Below are 24,444 nucleotides of genomic sequence, written 5' to 3'. Positions count from 1 at the left end.
AACCCGGGTTGTCTCAAGTTTTTTTTTTTAATTTATCATTCTTTTAAATTGATTTTTTTCAACCTTAGCCTTCAACATTCTGTTGGTTTAAGAACTGGCTCTGTAATCTTTTTTAGTTTTCTTTTTATAGGTTTATCCTATTTTCATAACCCGAGTCGCAGGTCTGGCAAGTTTACTCGGATTGACTCGAGTTGTTTTCTTTTACTTTATTTTAAAATTGAATATTTTTTTTTTAATTTTTGTTCTTTAACATTAAGTTGAATGGGAATTGAGTTTCATAACTTATTTTGATTTGTTTTCTATAAAGTTATCATGATCTCATCATTCAGGTTATGAATTTTACAGGTTAACTATGATTAGCTCAAATCGATTTAATATATTATCATCTCAATATTTTTTAAAAACATATAATTCAATATGCATTAGGTTTCGCAAGAAGCAACCTTCTAAATAAGGCAAAAAACCAAGTTCCACTCGACTACAAAACCGTCGAGCCTGCAAAAAGATGTTGCACGCATCTGTAGAGTCAACAAAAAGCATGGAAGAACAAGGAATTTTCTTCTAGCTTTATTATTCGGCATTAGATTAATTAGATATTGGACTTTATTTTTTTATTTGCTATGCATGGGGTAATCTTCATTTTATAACTTGGGTTATAGATTTAGAAGGTTAATTCATGTTGACTTGGATCATTTCTTTTAGGTAGTCTATCATCAGCATCATGTTTTCCTTTCCTCTCTTTTTTATCTCTCTTCACCTTGGGTTTCATGCCATTCTTCATCAATTTTCTCTAATGTCAATTTTGGCCCTTATTCTTTTGATTGTTATTTATTTTTTATTTAGGTAATTTTTTATTTAATTACTTTTCAATCTCATCTTTCGGTATTAAATCAATTGAGAATTAAAATTCTTATTTATTTTCAAATTATTCTCTGTATGGGGTAGTTCTGGTCTCATGACTTAGATAACGAGTTTAAAAGGTTGACTTGGATCATTTTTTTTAGAGTTTTTTTTAAATCGTTTTCTCAATTTCATCCTAAAACATTTGGTTAGTTGGAATTGGATTTTGTAAAAAAAATTTCAATTTTTTTTTAATTGGTTATCTCGGTTTCATGACCCTGATCGTAGATTTTATAGGTTAACCTAGGTTACCTTAATTTTATTTTTTTAATTTATCACTCTTTTAGATTGATTTTTTTCAACCTTGCCCTTCAACATTCTGTTGGTTTAGGAACTAACTCTGTAATCTTTTTTAGTTTGCTTTGTTATAGGTTTATCCTGTTTTCATAACTCGAGTCGCAAGTCTGGCAAGTTTACTCAGATTTACTCGAGTTGTCCTTCTTTTACTTTATTTTTAAATTGAATATTTTTTCTCATTTTTTTCATTTGAAATTAAATTGATTGAAAATTTGAGTTTTATAGTTTATTTTGATTTGTTTTCTGAAAGGTTATCATGATCTCATTACTCAAGTTATAAATTTTATAGGTTAGGCATGGTTAACTCAAATCAATCTAATATATTATCGTCTCGATATTTTTTAAAAATATATCATCAAACATATCACCAAATCAATATCTAAAAAGATATAATTTAATATGCATTAGGTTTCGAAAGAAGCAACCTTCTAAATAAGGCAAGAAACCATGTTCCACTCGGCTACAAAACCGTCGAGCCTGCAAAACGATGTTACATGCATCTGTAAAGTCAACAAAAAGCATGGAAAACAAGGAATTTTCTTCTAGCTTTATGTTATGCTCCATGGGAACCCTAGTCTATTCATACTTTTGCAAGAAGCAACGTTCCACTCATTAAAAAACCAACGGTGCCTGCAAAACGCTGATGCATCTATTTGATTGAATCAACAAAAAGCATGAAAACCAAAGAATTTTTTCTAGCTTTCTGTGATGCTCCAAGCATATTCATACTTTTGCTTGGTCCACGCAAGTAACTGTAGATAAACCAGCTAGCATCACTTGAAAACTTGATTTTAAAATTATTCCATAGGGACGTATGCTCAAAAAGTTGATTCTATCAAAATGCATTTAATTAATCTTTCTAAACAAGTTATTTCGATACATTAAATCCATTTTTTACTTGAAATGGAAAGGCATGTAAATTATTATAAGAAAAACTTCTGGTTATGGTGGGCATGGCTAAGGGTCTGGAAATGGAAAGGAACCGGATCCTTTTGAATCTTTCTTACCAATTGGACACTTTGTGCTTGGGTCGTTGTTTGTTAAAGCATGATTTGGGCTACTTTGTTTCTTATAAATTGGCTTTCTTTGGATTTTGATTGTTTTTATATGGGCTTTTTGTAGTCTAAACCCATTTGAATATGCTAGATTGTCTCCTTCTTTTATTATTATTATTATTATTTTCATGAGAGCTAGTTTCTTCTTCTAAAATGGTTTATGCTGTTGATAATTTAAAATTACGAGGTCTGTGTTATCGAGGTCGAACTTTTCTTTTTCTTTATCATTAAAATTTAATTTTTTATATTTTAAATTAATTTTTTCAAAATGTTTAGGCTATTTTAATATATATTTTTTAAAAAATATTTTATCCAAACATTATTTTAATAAAATTGCGCTCATCATTAATTAAAAAAAAAACTAAATAACAAGATTAATGTGTAAATTAATTCAAGGATTCTTTAAGGTCTATTTAGAAAAGAAGAAAACCACAATTCATGAAGGGGATATTCTCTGTTCAGTATTGGTACATATGTTAAAATCAAATGTTCTTTTTTATTATTATTTATTTAGATCAAAGCTAAAAACACTTTTGCTGGATGAGCCGCCATCTTTCCCATTCAATCACGAAAAGGCAACCTGCAAGAATTTTGGAGTTGCATTATATAAAAATTAACACTACCAGGAACCAGAACGATAAAGATTAACTGAAAAGAATAACCTGGAAAACAGCAAGTAAATAAACTACAATGTCATTATCAGTTTGACGTTGTTTGGATTTATGTAGTCATAATGTGTTTGAATGAGGCGTGAAACCGCAAGAAAACATGAGATTAAAAATATGATTTATTGCTTGGTGCCATGTATGATGTTTGTAAGAACTAGCAAGTGAAAACAGAAAATATTTGCAAGAAAATGAGTGTAACAAGCCAACCCTAGTGTAAGAAAAGCGCAGGGGCTGTCACAGTCCTGACAAGGATCAGCTGAGCTCATGCTCCTGGCAGTGGTCACCAGAGAATCTGATGACTTGTCTGGTTGGAGCAAATGCCTTCGGCCTGCTGATAGATTCATCGCCTGCTAAACAAAAACTTAACTCAAAATTGAGAGTGTGTGACAAGAAGGGACTGAAAATTCGTAAGAGATCTCGTAGTCTCACTTGCTGCTTCAATCGCCAGTTCTCTTCTACTAATTGCTCCCCCTACAAATTAACCAGAAATAATATGAAATTGAATAGACAGTGACCATGGTAATCATTTGATAATCCAAGAAAGTATGGTAATTATATCAGTTTATGCTCATCATATATATGGCCGTGTTTGATTTTATTGATTCATGATCAAGTTTTGAATCTTAATTTATAATTTTTATGAATTTTTGCATGAATATCCTGAAAGTTTTTGAAGTAAAGAATGTGACCTCGTTCTCGAGAGTATTGATCTCGTTTATAATTTTACCCCCCTGAAGCAAATAGAAGTTGAAACATGTGTTAGGTATTGTACAGAGCTTTCAGCATACCTATCTACTGAATCAAGACAAGAAAAGACTACACAAACCTTTTCTTCCACGACGCGACGCAAGCTTGTTTTGATTAATTTTTCTAATTTATGTAGCTCTTCCAAGTTCAATCCTTGTAGGTCTTCTCCCCTCAACTGGCTGTCATCAATGGATCATTATATGTCTCAGCATTGCAAGTAGGAATGTTCATCTACTGTGGCAAACAAGTATTAGTCATGTAAGTTTACCTCAGCTCACGGGTTTTCTCGGCTATTTCTTTGTTCAGCGTGGCATGCACATCATCATCAGGCTAAAAGGATAAAAGAATGTTGCCTTTATTTATTGCATAAACATGCTATCTTATGGAATTTAATAATGTTAGATTATTGAAATGAGATCTCCTCCTTCTTCAACTTGGTTCAAAGTTTCTGAATCAGATAATCTAGCGTAAAGTTGCAAGCCATCATCCAATTTACGAGTTCAAACTATAAAATCAATATTACATCCTATTTCAAAGCCCTGAGTTATCATTCAGAGGCTGAGGCTTATAAGTCATACAGGAGATGATTTGGATAGAGAACTTGAGCATGAATCACACTTATTATCTCTAATTGTTATAAAAACACTATAGCATGCAAATAGACTTATGATCTAAGTCAACATATGTTAGAGACGCAGCAAAACTAATTATGCTTCTCTTCAACTATAAAAATAGACATATTTGAGTGAAAGAAAAGCTAGTGTCAAATAATCAATTCAACCAAAATGATTAAGTTGTTAGGTAAGGTCTCAAGATATAATTTATATTATTTCCTAACACGTCCCCTCAAGAAAAAACCCTTTAAGCTTGAAATTTGAATAGATCCACACTACCTTGTGTTTAACTTTTAAAAAATAAATAGAAAATATGAAATTCAAACTTGTGACTGCTTAGCCATCAAGACTATGGTATACCATGTCAAAGAATCAATTCAACCCAAAAACTTATATTATTCTCTAATGGCTAGGAAAATAATTTAATGGAAAATAATGAGAAAACAAAGAAAAACTAGTTATAATAAAATCCAGTCATGCACTTACTATTCAATCCACCTTTGGTCAGCAAGCAAAAACGAAAAGAATTGTTGTTTACCCTTTATTCATTTCTTCCTCTGATGAAGAGCAATCTTCATGTGGGTGCAAATTCAAAAACTAATTACCTGCAGCTCAAGAGATGGTTGACCGATGTTCTTTCGATGTAGATTGCGCCTTTCAATCACTTGCTCCATGCTTAAAGAACAAAAGGCAGGCCAAGTCATTTCTTGAATTGTTGATTATGAAGATTAGGCAAAAATTAATTGCTCGCTACTTGGACTGTTCCAAGTATTATTTTAGAAATACCCTCTCTTTTCTAATTATAAGTATGTTCTTTTTACAATAATAAATAGAAATTGAAAGGTGACTATCTCTTGTAAATAAAATCTCAGATGATGCACAAGCCAAGGGAAACAACCTGGCTTGAAGGAGTCATAATGGTTAAGGCAGGGTGATCATCAATATTTTTCCTTTTTTATTATTATTTATTTATTTTGTAAGCATAGTGACAAAAAGGCTCACCAAGAGAAAAGGGTGGAAAAAATTGTTGCTCCTATACATTACAACAGCAAACTACCAACCCTAGAAAGAAGGGCTAGCCAAAAAGTTGGAAAATCCAAAAGGGAAAACAAATTCCAAATAGAAAATGAAGAAGACTAGACATAGTGTCAACAGCAACAAAGATTGCATGAAAGACACGATTTAACTAGAATTGCGACAGCAGAAAATTGAGGATGCAGAGAGAAAGGTTATCCAGTCAAGTTAGATAAAGCAAAGCAAGAGAGATAACTTAACAAAGACCAAACAGCAGCATCTACACAAACGTAAGAATGATCGTTCCAGGAGCCAAACGACAGCAAAAGAATCTGAGATTGGAGACACAACAACAGCAAATATCAGAAAAACACCCTACAGATGAAGCTAGAAACGGAGGCTGGCCAAGATACACAAAAAAAACCCACAAATAGCAGAAACCAAGAAGTGAGAATTCCATATGAAGTCAAGGGGGGAGAGGGGAATCCATGTTCATGATAAGACCAGCAAAAAGAAAAACACCTTCACTTTACCAGATAATTACCAGGGAGAGGAAACTGAGACTGACTAATAAAAAACAAGCAGAAATTGTATCTACCAAAACCAGCCGCACCAACTCTACAAGTCAACTATTAACTCCACCAGACCACAGACTAATTACACAACAGGCAGAAAGCATGGCTGGACAAAAAAGTACAAGATCATCTACAAGATGCCTCCTAGCTAGTTATGATCCATGCGTCATTGATGAATCTTCTAAAGGCAAACCTAAACAACTAGCATCAGAAAATCTTGAATGGTAATGTGAAATTTATCTCAAGTGTCAATTATTGAGTAAACCCTAATATTGGATGCAACATCAATAACAGATCCTACAAGAAGCTTACAGTGGTAACTTGATCTATCAATAACAAACCCTAACCCATCCTTGCAAGCAAGTATGAAATGTTCATTAACTATACTTGTTGACCTCACCAAAAAGAAAAGAAAAGAGTAGCTTAAAATAACAAGAAAAATGTATGTCTCATACTTTTTTAAGATAAATTATTTATTAGTACATTTTCCATATCTTTATATTTAACTTGAAAGTTAAAACTTTAATTTTCATACTAAATGTGTACTATTTTACTTTTTTTTTTTTTCAGAATGGAAATGCATTCCCTGTTTTGAAGAAAAACTACATATTAAGGGAAAATGTTTATTGAAATTGATTGATTGTTGGGATAAACACCGTCAAGTTTATTTTTGAAAGATAAATTAATGGCCAAAAAGTTCTATAATATTTTTGTTAGACCATTTAGTTCAGTTTTCAGATCTCTCTTTTTAAGGTAAGTTTATGTCTTATTATATTTTCATATAAAATTCTAAAAATAGATTAAAAAAAGTTTATATGTCCTTTTTCATCTTAGAAAACACTTCCCAACAAGTTTTATAAAGTAATTTGTTTTTCAAATGGTAATTTTTTAAATAAATATAAATTTTCTTGAAAGATAAACTATAAAAATAAACTTATAGATCTTAAGAGTTTACCACATAACTAGAACTAACTGGTAATTTGTCTTTTAAAAAAACTTAAATATACTTTTATCTTAGTTGTTTCATTATTATTTTATTCACTTAGTTGTTACCAAATGCTAGATGGACTCAACATTTTATGATTGAAACTCCATTTCTTAAAAAACAATAAAAAACGCATCCAAGCATCAACCAACTTGTCATCTTTGGACAACACATGTAGTTGATTCCGACAACTAAAAACATCATTCTAGGGTGTCATTAGATTCATCTCGGTGTCTTCTCCATATTAAGGTTGCGTGTGTAGAAAATGAAACTCTGTATGGCTTCGGCAAACATTTCTTTTGTTTCTTTTTTTTGGTCCTTTCTCTCCCTTGATTCATGCACCCTACCCTGCAGTTTTCAAATCAGCCCCTTAGCTTCTCTATGTTTTCGTTTTTTTTCCTGATCTTTTGGTTAATATTTGTTTTATTTCAAGTAACTTGTAAAAATCAAAATTTGCTTCAATTTTTTCCTTGTTTGATTTTTTTTACTTCTCTTTGTTTTTTATTTAGTCCTTTATATTTTTGTTAATATTTCTTTTATTTGAAATAACTTATGAAAATTGAAGTTTGTTTCTATATCATCCTCATTTGATTTTTAAAATTTTTCTTATTTAATCCTCAATCTTTTAATTGTTATTTATGTCGTCTATTATAGTAAAACTTTTTTGGAGATTTCACTCTCGATCATTTTTTTTTCCTATTAGATTTTATCCTTATTCTTTTAATTTTTTTTTTCTTTGCTAAATTTTTTAATTTGTTTTTTTTACACTCAATTTATTTTTCAACGCTGAGTTGATTTAAATTTAAACTTCTTGGTCAACCCTATTTTGAAATTTCACGGATTCCAATTTGGAAAATTAAGTTTGCTTAGGGATGTTCGCTAGGGGTTGCTTTTTCTTTTTATTATTTTTTTATGCTAATGCTTTTTTAGATTTTATCCTTTGATTTTTATTTTATTGGAAATTAAGCTCATTGACTTTATATATGTTTTTTACATCCTTTGTTTTTTTTTTGGTTAGGTTATTTGGGGTCTTTTTATGTTTTGTTTTTTTAAAATATTTTTTCTTTAATTAAATAAAATCAATTGATTGAATATAAACAATTTGTTTTGTTTTGTTTGCTTTTACATGACATTGTTTTAGCAAATCATGCAACTTCTTTCATTATTGTATTGATTATGGGTGATGTCCACAGTCTAATGACCAACAATCTTTTTTATTTTTTTTCACCTCACAAGTATCATATTGAAAGTTTATTTTTTTATTTATTATTGACAGGTATTTTTTTACTGTTCGTGTCATACCGGATATTGGGTTCTTCTTGCTTTTATTCAAAACGCAATCGTAGCACGGGTTCCAGAACTCTAGTTCATCATTGTAGGCAGATGTAATCAATGCTCTTTGTCAAAGAATACATATAGGTGGTACTATATTAGCTTAGGGGCATTGAAGTTTCAGAATTTGACCTTGAATTTCTGCAAAATGAAGGCCTTACCTAATCGAGTAGTCTATGCCCTATATTTTATGAGCACGTTCTTATAGTAAGTTGTGGTTTCTAGGTGCATAGAAAATGGCAAAAACAACTTACTGATATCGGTGGCTTTGGTCTCTACTGGCAGAATAATTACATAGTGTGTGTGTGGCTATATATATATATATATAGAAACAATTAAGACATTAAACCATAAATTTTTAAAGTTTCATATAGCAATTGAGCTAAAGAATCAACTAGGAAGAGAAGATATTACTAGATTGAATGTCATCCCTTGTATTTCTCCACCCATGTTCATGTGTAGCAGTGAGAGGAACCATAAGTGGATGTGTTAATGGTAAAAGTACTTGACAAAGGGTTTCGAGCCCGTTTGGCTCTGCGGCTGCGGCTGCGTTTCATGAAAAACGCAGCGCGCAGCCGTTTGGTTAAAGAAAAAAGCACTTTACTGTTCACTAGGCCCCACTTGAATTTTGCGTTTTAACGCAGGAAACGGAAAGTAGGAATTTTATGCTTTTTTTACTGTACATGTTAATTGCACTGTTCAATTAACAGTGCAATTAACATGAACAGTATATAGTGTATACTGTTCATGTGAACAGTGCAGGAGAACTGCACTGTTCACTCAAAACAGTGCAATTCTCTTGCACTGTTCACTTGCCTGCGTTTTTTTTTTTTTTTTTTTTTTAGTGTGTTATTTTTTTAACATTTAAAAAAAAAAAATTAGTTTAGAATAAAATTTATACCTGATAATATTTTATCTAATTTTATTACATGCTAAAAATATAGTTTTTGTTTGATGTATTTCGTATGTAATGAAATTATAAATGGTTTTATGAAATAATAAAAAATATTTTATATAAAGTATGATTTATTTCGTGATAAAATAACAATAGTTAAATCTACAATATTTAAATTAAAAATCATAAGTACTAATATATATTTTTAAAATTATTTTATAACCTCAATTTTAAAATTATTTTTAACCAAACACATTAAACTACTTTTTCTTCAACTTCAATTTCAACCACAGTTTTAACCAAACACCTATTTTTTTCAAACCAAACTCAACAAAAAGTACTTTTTATAAAACAACTTTTTTTAAACCACAACCACAATAACTACCGCAATGCCAAACACACTCTTCATCTCATCAATACCAATTTCTCCCTAAAGCGAGTTTCATCTCAAAACCCTCTCCTCTTCCCTTGAAAAAATATCATTTTGCTCACAGATATCGAGAGGTTCTACTGTACATGTATTTCAACCATTCTCTTCTTTTTTTCCAATTGAGATGAGAAAATGAAGATGAAAATAATAAGATAATGAAAAAGAGAAGAACCTTGAGTTTGAGTACTCAAAAAGCTTGCCAGATGCAGAAAACACCATGAGAGCAATCTCAGCATCACATAGAGTTGAGAGCTCATAAGCTTTCTTGAAAAGCCCTCTTCTCCTCTTTGAGAAAGTAACTTGTCTTGCGATTGTGTCGTCTATCTTCTTGATCTGGATTTTCCTTCGAGTCATCTTCCCCAAGTAAAAGAAACAAAAATCCAACTAACCCTTCATGCAAAATCAACCGAGATAATTCATCACATACTGATCAAAATAGAATCCCTAAGAGGATGAGAGAGACAGGGTACAAAAACCATAGACCTCGTGTTATATGCTCACTAATAGAGGACAATACCGGTGTTTACAGACAGAAAATTCAAAACCCCTTACCAGAGAAGGAGAAGAAAGAGCGATGATACAAAATAAAGAAACCTGGATCACTTCCTTACCAGAGAAGTCCTTTCAGAAGGAAAAATATCAACTGAAGATCTGGAGTTACATTAATGTACAGCAGTGGATCTTAATTGCAAGAAATCAAGAAGGGATCTTTGGTTACAGAAAAATCAAACCACAAAAAGAGGGAGGGAGGGAGGGAGATAAAGGTACAATGACAATTACAGAAAAATTAATTGAAGAAAGCAAGTGTCCATTGACCACTCAAAAGAATTCGCCTATATATGGAAAATTAAGAAAAACTTATCTTGCTCCAATAAAAGTGGAAAGAAATTTGAAAAAGAAGAAAATGTCATTGAGACGTGGGAAAAAAAAAAAAAAAAAAAGTACACTTGGAAAATATCTCTTCTAACGTGTTTGATTGAGACGTGGTAGGATTATTTTTAAAAATATTTTTTAGTTTTAAAAAAATTATTTATAATATTAATATATTAAAAAAATTTAAATAAAATTTTAAAAGAAAATTCGCAAAAAGAAGAGCAAACTTTTCCCAAATCCAGCAAAGAATCTTGAAGTGAGTGAAAAAGTTAATAATAATAATAAATAAATAAAAAACACATAATCTAAATCATTTGTTTCCGTCCCTCTTTAACTATTTCTTTTGGTGCAGTGACGCTTCACAGAAAATCAACGTCAAGTCCCTCCACCAATGGTATTTAGAGAGAGAAAAAAGACGTTAACGGAGATATCTTGACCTAGTTTGCAGGAAAAAGACAGATCCTTTTATAGCCCAGCAAGAAGTCACGGTGTGCAATTTTCTCCGCAATTGTTTAATTATTATTATTTTAAAGTTTTAAGGAGAATGCTTGGAAATCTAAAAAATAAATTAAAAAGAAAAGAAATGGAAAAGCTAATGTTATTATTTATTTGCTTGTGAATTTGCTTAGTGTTATTATTTATTTGTTCCTTTGAAGTTTTTTTCCATTTATTTGTTCAACATCAATTAAGTTTTTCCATAAACTTATTTTTTTTTTCAAATTAATCCTATCATATTTAATTAATTTTAAATTAAACTTAATAATTTATTTTAATTAAATTTGTAGTGATTTCTCACAATGTAGAAAACCAATTATAATATTAAGTTGATGGTTAATTTGGTCAAATCAAATTAAATTTTCATAATTATACTAGATCAAAATTGATGTTGAAGTCAAATTTCATCCTCTTTTTATTTTTTTCTACTAAAGTTGACGCTAGTTTTTATATTTTTTCTTATCTCTAATCTTAAAAGATTTTTATATTTTGATTCTTAAATTTATAATTTTTACATTTCAACTCTTGAGTTAGAGAGACGAAAGAATAAGTATTATTGTATTTTTCATAAATTTATTGTTTTTTTTTAATCCTTTACCTCTTTAGTAGAAATCCTAGAGCTTCTTCGCTATCAGGAATCTAACATTTCCCAAGGCATTGCATTCTCTTGAAAGCAAGGAATGTGATTCCTTCTAAAATGATGGGAATCACAATCCAAAGGCAAGAAAATATTTGTTCTGTTCAAGTATATTTTTAATTTTATATTTTAATATAGATGCTAGTATTTTGATTATGACCACAAGTTTACGGGTTTTTTTAAATATTTTCAATTATTTTGTAAAATTTTAGATAACATTAAAACATATAGATCAAACTTACAATCTTCTAAGGTTTTATTTATTTTTGTGTTTCAAAAGCGTTTTTGAAAAAAATAAATTTTTTTTTTATTTTAAATTAATATTTTATTATTATTTTAGATCATTTTAACGCGCTGATATTAAAAATAATTTTTTAAAAATAAAAAAAAATATTATTTTAATAATTTTTAAATAAAAAATACTTTAAAAAATAACTTTATCTATACTTTTCATATTCTAAATAAGGTAAGAAACCAAGTTCCACTCGGCTGCAAGACCGTCGGGCCTGCAAAACGATGTTACATGCATCTGTAGAGTCAACAAAAAGGATGGAAAAACAAGGAATTTTCTTCTAGCTTTATGTTATGCTCCATTGGAACCCTAGTCTGTTCATACTTTTGCTTGGTCAACACATGTAGCCATGGATAAACCAGCCAGCATCACATGAAAGATTGATTTTTAAATTATTCCATACAGACGTATGCTCAAAAAGTAGATTCTATCAAAAAAAGGCATTTAATAGTTTTTAAATAAGTTATTCATTAAATATTTTTCACTTAAAATGAAAAGGTACGTAAATTATTATACTCTCCGATAAAAAATGTGCTTATATCACATCACCTTTTTGTTTGAAAAAGACCCAATCCAATCGTAATCATACCTATATCAAGATAAAAACTTACTTTTAAAAAATATTATTATTATAATAATGTTTGGGATGTTGATATATTATGTTAATTAAATATTCATATTTTTTCATATGTTTCATGAATTAATCTAGGCTAATAAACAGATGACAAGTAAGTAGTTTATTGTGATAAATAACTTGTCATCCTTTCCAAGATCAATTAAGTTGATTGATTTTGAAATTTAAACTTGAAAACATCTTTAAAGATCAAAATAAACCCATTTATATCATCAAATAATTTAAAAAATAGATTGAAAAACTAAAAATTAATATGAATTGAAATAATCTTCTAAATTCATATCTATCATTTCAAGCAAAATAAAAACTAAAAATCATAAAAATAGAATTTTTTTTGTCGAATAAAAACCTCAAACACCGATATCAATATTTTTTATAGCCATAATTAGTGTTAAATGATCACTTTCTTTCTCCTTGTCATTTTAAAGTGAGCTTTTTTATTATCTCCCTAATTCAAGGATTAAGAAAATGAAGAAAAACAATTTAACCAAAATAAAAATTGTTACGAATGTGAGGTTAACCACAAATTTTCCCGTGTTTTATATTTTAGTACTCTATTTTTGTATGGTGTATTTTTACCATAATTTAAAGCTTAATGTATTATAGTTAGGCTATACAAGGTATTGATTGAAAAGAAAAGACAAAGGTTAAAATATGAAGAAATAAAAAGGCAACTGACAAAGTTGCTAGATTCATTGTTCATATTTTATTCCTTATTTTTAAATCTTGTATTTTTACCATAATTTCAATTCTAATATCCTCAAACAAGGCTATAGAAGGGATGATTGAAAAGAAGAAAAAGTTAAAGCATGAAAAAAGAAGAAGAAGAAGAAGAAGTCACCTGAAATAAGTGATAGGTTCACTTTTCATATTTAGTCCATTGTCTCTAAATGTTGTATTTTTACTATAATTTCAAGTCTGATTTTCTCTAATTAGGCTATAAAAGAGCTTGATTGAAAATAAAATAAAATTTCTTTTTATTCAGGGAACTGACTAGCGACCACACGAGAGAAAATCTTTAAAGAATCGAAGGTGGTTGTGGTGGAGCATCATCGTGGTCCAAACTCGTTTGTCTGAACTACTCGATGAATAATACAAATTAATACCATTGTCTAAGCTGAAAACCCTTCTTCTTATACCTGAAATAGCCTCATCGGTCACTCTGTCGTGCAAATTATCACCGGATCTCCTCGTAGCGAAAAGCATTTCCACCATGCTGGAATCGCACCACCATCCAAGGGGCCTGTGTCCTGAAAAAAATAAAATCCCATAGCCCGAAATTTAAAATTTTCTCCCAAGAGCGAAGGTATTATTATATTGTTTGACAGTGATTTATAGCAGTGGCCAGTGACCACTCAAAGGAGGAGTTTTGAGGAATTGAAGTTGGCTGTCGACCATCAAGGTGGTCCAAAATCATTTAAAGCATTGCTAATTATGCATGTCAAAAACCTGCACAAATAGTACCTTCGACACTTCAATCCAAGGCATGAAACCCTGCTCTTCACAAATCGCAGTCCTGGCATGAAAAAACGAGTTCCCTACGCCCACAGAACATGACAAACTTGATTTAGCAAGAAAAGATATCAAGTCACATTGATATTTGGTTAAAATTAATTTGAAACACAAATTTTCCCATCCACTGCACTATCTTTGAAGAGCATGTAAAATGATTAAGAGAAAGATGGCGATGCTGGTAACATGCATGTAGACAGACATTTTACTTCCATGCACTAGAATTGCTGCTGCTGCGGGCACTAAGCAAGAGCATGGAGAGATGCAGACACAAGAAGAATCATTCTAAGCCCTGCAGATCGAAGAGTCATGGAACCCATCATTGCACTTTAGATCATCCTTTGTACGTAGGAGTGTGTGAGTGACAAAAACACAATGGATCAGTCAATAAAATTTGCAACCGGTCATGGAAGCTGTTGTTACCGATGACAGGATATGGTCTCCATGCAATGATGTAAATGAACATATATGAAATTCAGTGAGTAGCAGAGCATAAACAGGCTGCTTGTTGAGTAGCACCAAAAAAATGGGAAGTATAAAACTGAATGAGGCTACGAATAACAAGATGGATTAATGGCTCAGAAACTACATTTCAAAGAAATTAACTGTCATAAATAGACAATAATGATTATTCGGGCATTAAAATTTGCATTGGGAGCAGTGTAACCTCATGTCTAAGAGTGAGAGCAACAGATGGTACCTGAGTAGCTCAAATGAGTCCGACGTCACTGCTCACAAATAAAGGTTGCATGACTACATCACATTTAGGTAACTCATTTCCATCTCACAAAATATTCCTCGAGTAGATCAGGTTGAGGAGCTGGTCAACCTACATGCTTTTCAGAATGAAGATTAAGATCCTGGGCAGGACTTTAATGCAATATTAATCATGGAACCATAGAAATGGATGCAGCAAAGCTAGAACAAGAGGCAACACTTCACCGAGCCCACAAGAGCATAGCTGTCAACAACTAGGCATATCCAAGAGAAAGTAAGGGATAAGCCCAGCTCAAAGGTAATGCAAGGTTTGTGGCCTGGAATGAAGCTAATAGGGCTGCAGACTGCATCTGTTATTGCAGGACCAGGACTAAAAATTGATGCATAACTCAAAAGTGTATTGTAAGCGCTTCAATCAGTTTAGCAACTTCAACAACACACTTTTCAACAACATGAAATCATTTATTCCATTTTATAATGAAATTTTCTAGTTCTGAAATGCCTAATAAACTCCCTGGTTCTTGAAACATGCTTCTCTGATATACCTTGAAAGTGTCATAAGTAGTATCCCTAAAGGAACCATTTTAACCATGGTGTCCACATACGCTTCTCCAATACGTTTCGATATTGATTTTTTATTTTATCTTACACGCAAATACTGAGCATATGTATGACACAGTAAGTTGCAGCTGTGACAACCTCTCTCTTAAATTTCATGGAAACCTGAACAGCATATCAGTGTTGTCAAGAGGCACTCCAGGTGAGGCCCCAGCACCTTTATTAGCCTCAGGCGTGTGAGTGGGTGCAGTGCATTAAGGCTAGCGCCTGCTTGAAGTTCTTTTTCTGTTGGATTTTTTTTTTTTTTTAACTGATTTATATTCTGACCTATTTTGCTTTTTAATCTATTTCACTACTTCCTACTTTAAATTATTTTATTTTGTTTTAAGGGTGGAAAACATAACTTTACATGGCTGTGTTATGGTATTTTATATTTTCTATCTTGAATCGGGAAGATATATATTTTAAATTTATATAATATAATATTACTTTTTATTTAATTTATAGCATATCACCTTGGTTCATTCGGGAGAGAGCTTCGGGCATTTTACAGGCTTGGTGCCTTGTAGCGCCTTTCGCCATTGACAACACTGCAGCATATCTTATCATTTAAGTTACTGCCTTTCGTTTATAATCTAGAACTATAACAAAGGGAGGGAAAGAGGACATTAAAGACTACCATATCTCCTCTGGTCATTTCCTTATTTTCATCACTCAACTATAGAGAGGAGTACCGATTGAAAATCTAGAAAAAGCAAACTATCAATCAGAGATGAAATAACATATGCATCAAGCAAACTTATTCAGAAAACTTAATGGAAGCAAAGAAATAAAAGTGCAGCAAAACAGCTACAAAAAATATTTCACGCACATATGAAAAAAATTTCGTCGACAGATAAAAGACTATGCAAGGTTCAGTGATGACAGACCTCAGTCATTCATTGAACTGAATATTTTAGCACTGCTACTTGCGACCACCAAACCCTCACCAACATCAAAGTCTAGACAGAAGAAATAAACCATTCCAGATAGTTAAGAAGTAACTAGAATCAACTGTAATAAGATTAGATTTCAACAAGAAGGCAATTCTGCAAACATCATGCAGAAAAAACAACAATGCCTGCAAAACAAATATTAGATTTCAACTACAAAGTAGTTGTGCAAACAAAATGCCAATAACTCTACATGATCATGCTACAACATTGCAATAAACAGCTACAACAAGGTAAAAACAAGAACGAAGGGCCTTACATCACTAAGTAGCCTTCACCATATCATCCATCCCCTACAACCGAAAGTATGGGCAAGGTACTCAAAAACTCATCAAGACCCTCAAAAAACCCAATCCCTTCAATATTATCCTCCTCCTCATTCCCAGGCCCAATCCTTTGACTTGGTCCAGGCGCAGCCTCATCCACCTCATTACTAAACATCACATTCAAATCCAACTTCCCCAGATCTTTTGCAGCCTTCTTCTTCCCGCTACTCCCTTCCCCTTTTCCCACGACCTCCTCTGGCACGCTACCCCTGCCATCACTATGAATATTTCCTGTCCCTGCCCCCGCCTCCTTCAGTCTTTCAATAGGCAATTTCTTCACTTTTTTATCGAGATTTCCTTTCCCCTTGGCATTTTTTGCCTTCTTTCTCATATCTCTACCCCACTCATCACCAGAATCAGACTCCTCTTCACTTGGGTCAGAGATATCTATATACACATCATCTTTATATATCACTTTTTGCTTCGATTTATTATACATTTTACGACCACTATCAACAGCATCACCAGCTTGGAATGGAGTGGCAAACATTGCCGAAAATGGCGACCAATCACTACCAAACCCATTAGCTCCTTTCTCATTATTACCAGAAAATCCCAATGGAAAAAATCCCCAGCAGCAAAAACATGCATCTTTACCAGTCACTGGCGGTGCTGGTACCATGACAGCATGAAATGCCCTCCTACAACTTTGGCACCTCAGAATACACTCCTCGTAATCTTTTGGATACTCATACAGTATATAACAATAAGGACACGCAGTCCAGAAACTCGGTGTCTCTGGCTCACTCGCACTCGTCTTCCTAACTGACTGAGTTACATGCGTTGTCTCAATGACAGTAGCAGCGGTGGTGGGAGCTTTGGGCTTAGTCACTCGCCGGGTCGAACCAGTGACACTCCGCTTTGGAGCTGATCGAGTTAGCCCAATCACAACTTCTGGCCAAGTTGGTTCCTTGGGAGTCTTGGACGGAGTTGACTGCTTAGGTGGCTCGGTAGCGGCCTTCAGCAGGGTAGGCTGCTTAGTTGGCTCAGTAGCGGCCTTCAGCGAGGTATGTTGCTGAGTTGGCTCAGTTGGCTTCCGCTGAGGAGTTGATTGCTTAGTTGGCTCAGTAGCGACCTTCAGCGGGGTAGGCTGATGAGTTGGCTCAGTTGGCTTCTGCTGAGGTTGTCGCCAAGTTGGCTCCGGGTGGTTTCTTTGCTGAGTTTGCGGCCGAGGTGAATCCAGTGGTTTCTGAGTGGGGAACCGAATAGAAGACTCGGGCATCCTCGGCGTTGTGAACAGCGGGACGGGCCGAATCGGCTCTGGAGCATACGGTGCTTGCTGTTGAAATGGTGGAGGTGGCAGTTGCTGAGTCACAAGGAGACCGAGCTGACTCGGTTGCAACTCATGATCATACATTGCCTTCTTAGCAGGATTGGAAAGAACGAGCCAAGCCTCCGACACAAGCTCGAACGCCTGATCAGCAAAGAGCAGCCTATTACTCGTCGGATTGAGCAACAAGGCGAGTTTCCGATACTGATTCGCAATGAGTTCGAGATCCTGAGTAAACCGACCAAGTTGGAGAATCGTATAGTAATCATAGTAGTGGTTGTTCTCGACGTATAACTCTCCGGCAAGAAGAGTGTCGGCAACAGCGATGATTTGGTCGGCAAATTGATAGAGGCTCGGGTCGGATTCTCGGGATCGGATAGCAAAGCTCTTAGCCCCGTGCAAGTCACGTGCGGCTAAGAGTTTTTCTGATATAGATAACCACCGTTCTGCTTCTATTCTGTAACCGTTTCCTCCTCCGCTGCTGCTCCCGTCCATTTCTTTTTATTTCTCTCTCTAAAAATATTTTATCTCTCTACAAATTTATTGGTCTGTTGTTTTAGAGGGCGAGAAGGAGAAAAAGTAGGATTTTTTGAGTGGACGAAAAAGAACTGGAAGTTTTTAAGGAACTACGTAAATTGTCTGCCTTAAGGGATTTAAGGAGGCGTTGTTTTGGTCATTTCGTATATGTCCACGTGTTTGTGGTGTCGAAGGGGAATGGGAATGGTTGACTGTTGAGGGGTGTTTTTGGTCATATAAGGAGGGAAAATTGGTGCTTCTGTTTGTTAACGGGGATTTCAAAGAGGGTTACATTCGTCATTAAAAATGTTGAGACAGCTAGTCAACTACGGTCAGAGTTTTTTTTTAAGAAACCAACCTCAGCCCTATTCTCACATAGTTATTAAATCCAGATCAACCAATAAACTAACCCGAGACTCGATCAACTCGGTAACTAAATTAGTTTAAATTTACTAAAAACTGACTGGTGCAATGATCTTCCCAGATCCGACGGGTTGACTCATGAGCCGGGCGAGACTTGTTTTTTTTTTAAATGTAGTTTTTTTTCTATATCCCTTTTTTTTATATTTTTTAGTTGGTTATTAACAATTTTTAAAACTTATTATACAGATATTAGAAAGGTGTTTTATTTTTTTAATATGAAATTTAAAACCCTTTAATATATATATACACACACACACACACACTTTATGTTTCCAAGAAAAAAAGTTATATTTTCAATGTGGAATTTGAAGTTTTTTCGTATACATAATCTACGTTCACAAAAAAAAATTATGTTTTTTCAATGTGGAATAAAAAATATTTTGATTTAAATATTTTAATTTAAAAGAATAACATAATATCTTTTTAGTGTATGGAATTTGAAATCCTTTAGTATATATATTGTTATGGTCCTAAGAAAAAATTACTTTTTCAATATGAGATTTGAAATCATTTTGTATATATACTCTATGTTTATAAGAAAAAAATTATATTTTTTGAATATGGGATAAAAAAAATATTTTGGTTTAATATTTCAACTAAAAGAACAACATAATATCTTTTCAATTTTAGATTTGAAGTCATTTAGTAAATATATTATGTGTTCACAAAAAAAAGTTATGTTTTTTTAATATAAAATTTGAAATCCATTAATATATATACTCTCATGTTCCTAAGAAAAAAGTTATTTTTCAAATTGAGATTTGAAGCCATTTCATATATATACTCTATATTTACAAGAAAAAAGTTGTGTTTTTTCAATGTAAGGTAAAAAACCTTTTGTTTTAATACTTCAACTTAAAAGGATAGCATAATATTTTTTCAATGTAAAATTTGAAAGTCCTTTAGTATATATATTTTCTATTTACAAGAAAAAAGTTATGTTTTTCTTAATGTGAAAAAAAAAATTTTATGTAAATATTTTAATTTAAAAATATAACATAGCATATTTTTAATGTAGAAAAATATTTTGGTTATTTTTAGAGGAAATGAGGGTAGTGTTTGCCTCGTGATGTTTTTGTTTTTAATACATGGGTAGATTAATATTAAGGATTAATTTTTTTTTTATCTCACCTATTCTGGTTGAGTTGTAAAGCCCGGATTGGTGTAAAATCTTTGAAAGAGAAAAGAAGGTCAAGGGATGTGAAAGTGAGAGTGTCGAAGGGTATAATGGTCATTAAAATTGAGAAATTATGTGGTCAATTTAAAACTAGTGATAAATGTTAAGGACTGGAAAGACTATTCGGTCATATATGGGTGGGAGAAAAGAGGACTGGTTTTTTTTTTTTTTTTTTTCTTAACTTGTTAATTTTGTTTGGAGTGATGTTATTAAACCTGGTTTACGTTTGGTTTGAATTTTAAAAAAATCTGGTGGGAGTTAGTGTTAACCTTATGAAAACTTGTTTTGACTTTTTAATTAAAATTTAAAAATAATATTATTTTTATGATTTTTTTAAAAATAACCAATATTGTTTTAATTAATCTAAATCAACCCATATTAAAACATAGATTACTAAAGTCAATCTATAATCCAAAACTTAAATTGAGTTATATATTATACCGGGTTTTATAACTTTAATTCAGAGTAAGTGTAGAAAAATAGACATAAGCTTCTTCAGGTAAAAAAATTGTTGTTTGGAATTGCGTTCCAACAATATTTTATGAAAATTTAAAATTTTGTTTGTTTATAATTATATTTTTATATTGTTTTGATGTTTTAATATTAAAAATTATTTTTAAAAAATAAAAAGTTATTTTAATATATTTATAAAAAAATAATAATAATAAGCTGTTGTTCTGCTTTGCAATGTCGTTGATTGCATTAAGATTTAGGGTGTTTGGGAGTGTGGTAGCGGTTGCTTTTCAAATAGCTTTTCGTGCCGAAAAGCATGTTAATAATGTTTTTTTTCATTTTTTAAAAATTATTTTTGATATCAGCACATCAAAACGATCCAAAAGGTACAAATCATACTCAATTTTAGCAACAAAAAAAAATTTTTTTTTTTTTCAAAAAACAAGTTTGACCGCAATGCCAAACGGACACTTAGGCATTGATAGTCCATGTACCAGAGAGAAACTGTGCAGCCTAGACAGATAATGGGCCTTTCAAAAGGCTTAACATCTAGCTTACCCCAATAGCCTATAGGCTTGATTAGATCTAGCGCCTCCTCTCCGTTGCGCGCATATCAAAAATTAATTTTAACTTTTATATATATATATATATATATGGACGCGCGCGCGTGTATTTACATATGGGTTTTATTAAGGGTTTTTTTTTTTTCTTTGACGAACTAAGAAAAAATTTTAAATGTGAAATAAACACTTGACTCATGTATTTAATGAAAAAAGTTAATAATCATTTGCCCAAAATTAAATAGTTTTTATTATTTTTTAATTTTATTATTTAGTATTATATTATTGACCTTGAAGTTTGTGATTTTTTTCACTTTTATTTATGTTGGGTTATCTCGAATATGGGTTAATCAAGTTAACTTATATTTTATTTTTTTTTATTTTTTCATATTTAAATTCAGTATTTTTTTGTCAAGTTCTTTTAAAATTTTTTATTTTTGTTTATCATAATCTCATGTCGTGAGTAATGAATTAGTCGAGATAACCCAGGTTGACACATGTTTTTTTATATCTTAGCTTTCTTTTTATAAAATTGTTTTTTTTTTTAATTTTATTACTTGACATTAAGTTATTGCCCTTGACCTTTGTCATTTTTAGATTTTATTTATGTTAAGTTATCTTGAGAGTAAGTAAGTAAAGTTAACTCAAATTAACTCGTTTTTTATATATATATATATTTTTATTAAACTTTGGTATTTTTTTTACTAAGTTTTTCGTTTGAAAATATATTTTTTTTTCAATCTTATACAGTGAGTTATGGGTAGCCTAGATTGACTTGAGTTTTTTTCTTTGATGTTATATTTTTTAAAATTACCTTTTTCTTATTCTTTAGCATTAGGTTATTAGATATTGAGCTTTGCAATTTTTATTTTTTATTTTTTATAAAGTTATTTTAATATTATATCTCAAGTCTTGTATTGGTAAGTTAACCTAAATTTACTTGAACGGTTATCATTGAAGTTTTTTTTTTTAATATTAAAAAAAAATTTATGCGGTTTTGATAATATGAACCGTCTATCCAGTAAAGAACTAAAAAAAAATAAAGCTCATTGTTTAGGTGAACAAGGCACTGCGAGGTTTCCAGAGTGTTCTTGTTATGCATTTTAATTATTTCTGTAATAGTGATTGTAATACTAAGATTAAGGTAAGGTTACATAAGCGGGAGAGATGATTGGTTTTGGGTAACCTCATATTTGTCCCCTACTTATAACCCATTTCTCAGTTAATTCCCTAATCTTAGTTATTCTTAATAAATTAGTCCCAACATATTAAAAAATTCCCAATTGAATTTGCTTTGACACATGTCCTTAGCTTCTTTCTATTTTTCATTTGGATCCCTAACCAATAAACGATGTTAGGTATATTTGTTGATAGCAAGATTAAATTGAGGATTTCTAGATACTTTGAAAATGTAAAACGTACAAGTTAAGGATCCAATCGAGAAAAAAATTATAGGTTAGGGACTAATTTGAAGTTATTTGTTGGTTTTTGTCATTCTGTATATATGGTATTTTGCTCACGAATGGATAAGTAATCTTAGCTTATAAAGGTCCATCGTTTAGTGTTTTTTTTTTTTTTTTTGAGAAATTAGGGATGAAAAGTGATACAATCAATTTAAGAAAAAACGATCTTGATGATTGATGATTTTGGCAGGTACGAGAATAAGCTGAGACAATCTCCTTCTTGTTTTGCAAGCCATTTGTGGTATTACTAGACTATTTGCATATGCTATATTATCCAGTTATTGCTAATACTTTTCTGGTAGAAAAATTAAATTATATAAAAGTTATTTTAATATGAGTCAATTGACTTAATAAATTTAATGATAACTCTAACTATAGGTAAAAATATAATTTAACTCAAAAAATTTAAGATGTCATTTTTTAAAAAATATTGAGATAAAAATGTATTGGATTGACTTGGATCAACCAGTGTTAACTTATTAAATCCACGATATAAGTTATGAGACTATGATAATCCCATATAAATAAAATCAAAATAAATTATAAAACTCAATTCCCAATAAATTCCATATTAAAAGATGAATTGAAAAAAAAAAAGATAAAAAAAATAACTCAAGTAAACTCAAGTTTACTCGTCAAACCCATAACTCGGGTCATGAGATTAAGATAACTCAATAAAAAGTAAATCAGAACAAATTATAAAGTTTAATTTTCAATCAATCTAATATTGAGGATAAAATTAAAAAGATCTCAATTGAAAAGGATACAAAAAATAAGCTGATATAACCTGAGCTAATATGTTAAACACAAATCAAAATAAATTATAAAATCTAATTATTAATAAAATTAATTTGTTAAATTCATGATAAGAGTCATAAGATTGAGATACAAACTATAAAAGTCACGAAACTCAATTTTTAATAAATTAAATATTAAAAGAAAAAAAATAAAGCTTTTGTCTTAAAAAATATTATTATAAAAAATAGTATTTTATAAGGTTGCGGTCAATAAAACAAGATTTGTATGAGAGTAGTATTCCTAATTATGAGAATTGTGTCTCGTGAGATTTTAATTTGTCATACAGACGATCTTTTTCCAAACCATTAGAATTAGTGATGAGATATATACATGATTAATATCATATAAAAAATAATCCTGAGGTAGAAAGGAGAATTAGCTCACCTTTTAGGCTCTGTCTCTGGTCTCTCCTTAAAAGTCTAATTGCTCTCAATTTGTTTTTATATTTTGTAATTTTATTAAGAAATAAAATAAAATAATTCATAAAATAAAATAGGTGATAGAATTTGAAATAAAAAGGAAACAGTATTCATTTTCGAATTCCCATTGTTTTGATTTATTCTTCTTTATTTATTTATTTTTTTCAATTTATTGCACCTTTGCTACGTGTCAGTTGATCCCGACCACATTAATATTTTCAAATCTCAAGTGAAAGAGGGAACTCAAATTGAAAAAAAAAAAAAAAAATCAAAGTGGATAAACTATTTTCAAATCGAAGGAAATGATTTGACACATAGATATAAAAATATAGTGGATATTAACCTTATTATACAAGAATATACTAAAATATTTTCTCGTGCTTTAACGCATAAGTGAATAATGCTAAAGGGATTAGGAGGATTAAGGATGGAAAAGAGAGATTGTTGGATCATATCGTGGTTATTATAGAAAATATTAAAACTTGTGGGTAAAGATTTACATTGTGAAGCTTTTTGTATTTTACTATGGACTTCTTGTTTTTTTTTTTTTTATCCTCAGATATTTTTTTAGATGATTATATTATTTTAGGGTTAAAAAGAATTATTTAAATTTTTTGATGAAAGATAAGGTTGAAAAAATAAGGATTAAATTAAAAAAAATAATGAAAATAGAAGGCCCTTTCAAAATCCTATCAAAAAGTACACCTTGGGTGCTATACTTTTTAAATTGTAAACTTTTGGTCCTTAAGTTTTTTCACAACCTCATTTTGATGCAAAACTTTATTTTTTCTATTTTTTAGTCAATCAAGTCAATAGC

General features: G+C 31.1%; 2 protein-coding genes across 13 annotated transcripts; both read right to left on the bottom strand.

Moving 5' to 3' along the window:
• Positions 1-2,614: 2,614 nt before the first annotated feature.
• On the bottom strand, positions 2,615-10,369 carry LOC118040328 (MADS-box protein JOINTLESS). Of its 4 annotated transcripts, XM_035047235.2 has the most exons (9): positions 10,124-10,352; positions 9,685-9,902; positions 4,887-4,956; positions 3,936-3,997; positions 3,747-3,846; positions 3,610-3,651; positions 3,350-3,391; positions 3,128-3,270; positions 2,615-2,832 (listed from the first exon to the last, which is right to left on the bottom strand). In XM_035047235.2, exons 2-9 carry the CDS (start codon positions 9,864-9,866, stop codon positions 2,814-2,816), a joined length of 660 nt encoding a protein of 219 aa, XP_034903126.1. In that variant the 5' UTR covers positions 9,867-9,902; positions 10,124-10,352; the 3' UTR covers positions 2,615-2,813. The 4 variants fall into 4 exon arrangements, with proteins under 4 accessions (XP_034903126.1, XP_034903124.1, XP_034903123.1 ...); XM_035047233.2 differs by lacking the exon at positions 2,615-2,832 and having other exon boundaries at positions 2,946-3,270; positions 9,685-9,896; positions 10,124-10,369; XM_035047232.2 differs by lacking the exon at positions 2,615-2,832 and having other exon boundaries at positions 2,946-3,270; positions 10,124-10,365.
• A 3,027-nt stretch (positions 10,370-13,396) lies between these two features.
• Positions 13,397-18,430, bottom strand: LOC118040329 (uncharacterized). 9 transcript variants are annotated; one of them, XM_073410628.1, is made up of 7 exons: positions 16,482-18,430; positions 16,160-16,231; positions 15,910-15,975; positions 15,746-15,820; positions 14,656-14,791; positions 13,908-13,981; positions 13,397-13,693 (listed from the first exon to the last, which is right to left on the bottom strand). In XM_073410628.1, the coding sequence occupies exon 1, from the start codon at positions 18,311-18,313 to the stop codon at positions 16,505-16,507; it is 1,809 nt and encodes a 602-aa protein (XP_073266729.1). In that variant the 5' UTR covers positions 18,314-18,430; the 3' UTR covers positions 13,397-13,693; positions 13,908-13,981; positions 14,656-14,791; positions 15,746-15,820; positions 15,910-15,975; positions 16,160-16,231; positions 16,482-16,504. The 9 variants fall into 9 exon arrangements, with proteins under 9 accessions (XP_073266729.1, XP_034903132.1, XP_034903130.1 ...); XM_035047241.2 differs by having other exon boundaries at positions 14,656-14,784; XM_035047239.2 differs by having other exon boundaries at positions 14,656-15,820.
• Positions 18,431-24,444: the final 6,014 nt, after the last annotated feature.

Source organism: Populus alba, chromosome 7 (assembly GCF_005239225.2).
Source record: "Populus alba chromosome 7, ASM523922v2, whole genome shotgun sequence".
Classification (NCBI taxonomy): domain Eukaryota; kingdom Viridiplantae; phylum Streptophyta; class Magnoliopsida; order Malpighiales; family Salicaceae; genus Populus; species Populus alba.
Note: the sequence above shows the minus strand (reverse complement) of the source record. Positions and strands in the feature narration are given on the sequence as shown.

What these genes read in the sequence shown, in the direction of transcription:
- LOC118040328 (XM_035047233.2), bottom strand. Translation starts at nt 9,866, where the DNA reads ATGACTCGAAGGAAAATCCAGATCAAGAAGATAGACGACACAATCGCA. An exon ending in TTTGAGTACTCAAACTCAAG is followed by an intron (nt 4,957 to 9,684) that starts GTTCTTCTCTTT and finishes TTGTTCTTTAAG; the next exon opens with CATGGAGCAAGTGATTGAAA. An exon ending in AACCATCTCTTGAGCTGCAG is followed by an intron (nt 3,998 to 4,886) that starts GTAATTAGTTTT and finishes TTATCCTTTTAG; the next exon opens with CCTGATGATGATGTGCATGC.
- LOC118040329 (XM_035047238.2), bottom strand. Translation starts at nt 18,313, where the DNA reads ATGGACGGGAGCAGCAGCGGAGGAGGAAACGGTTACAGAATAGAAGCA.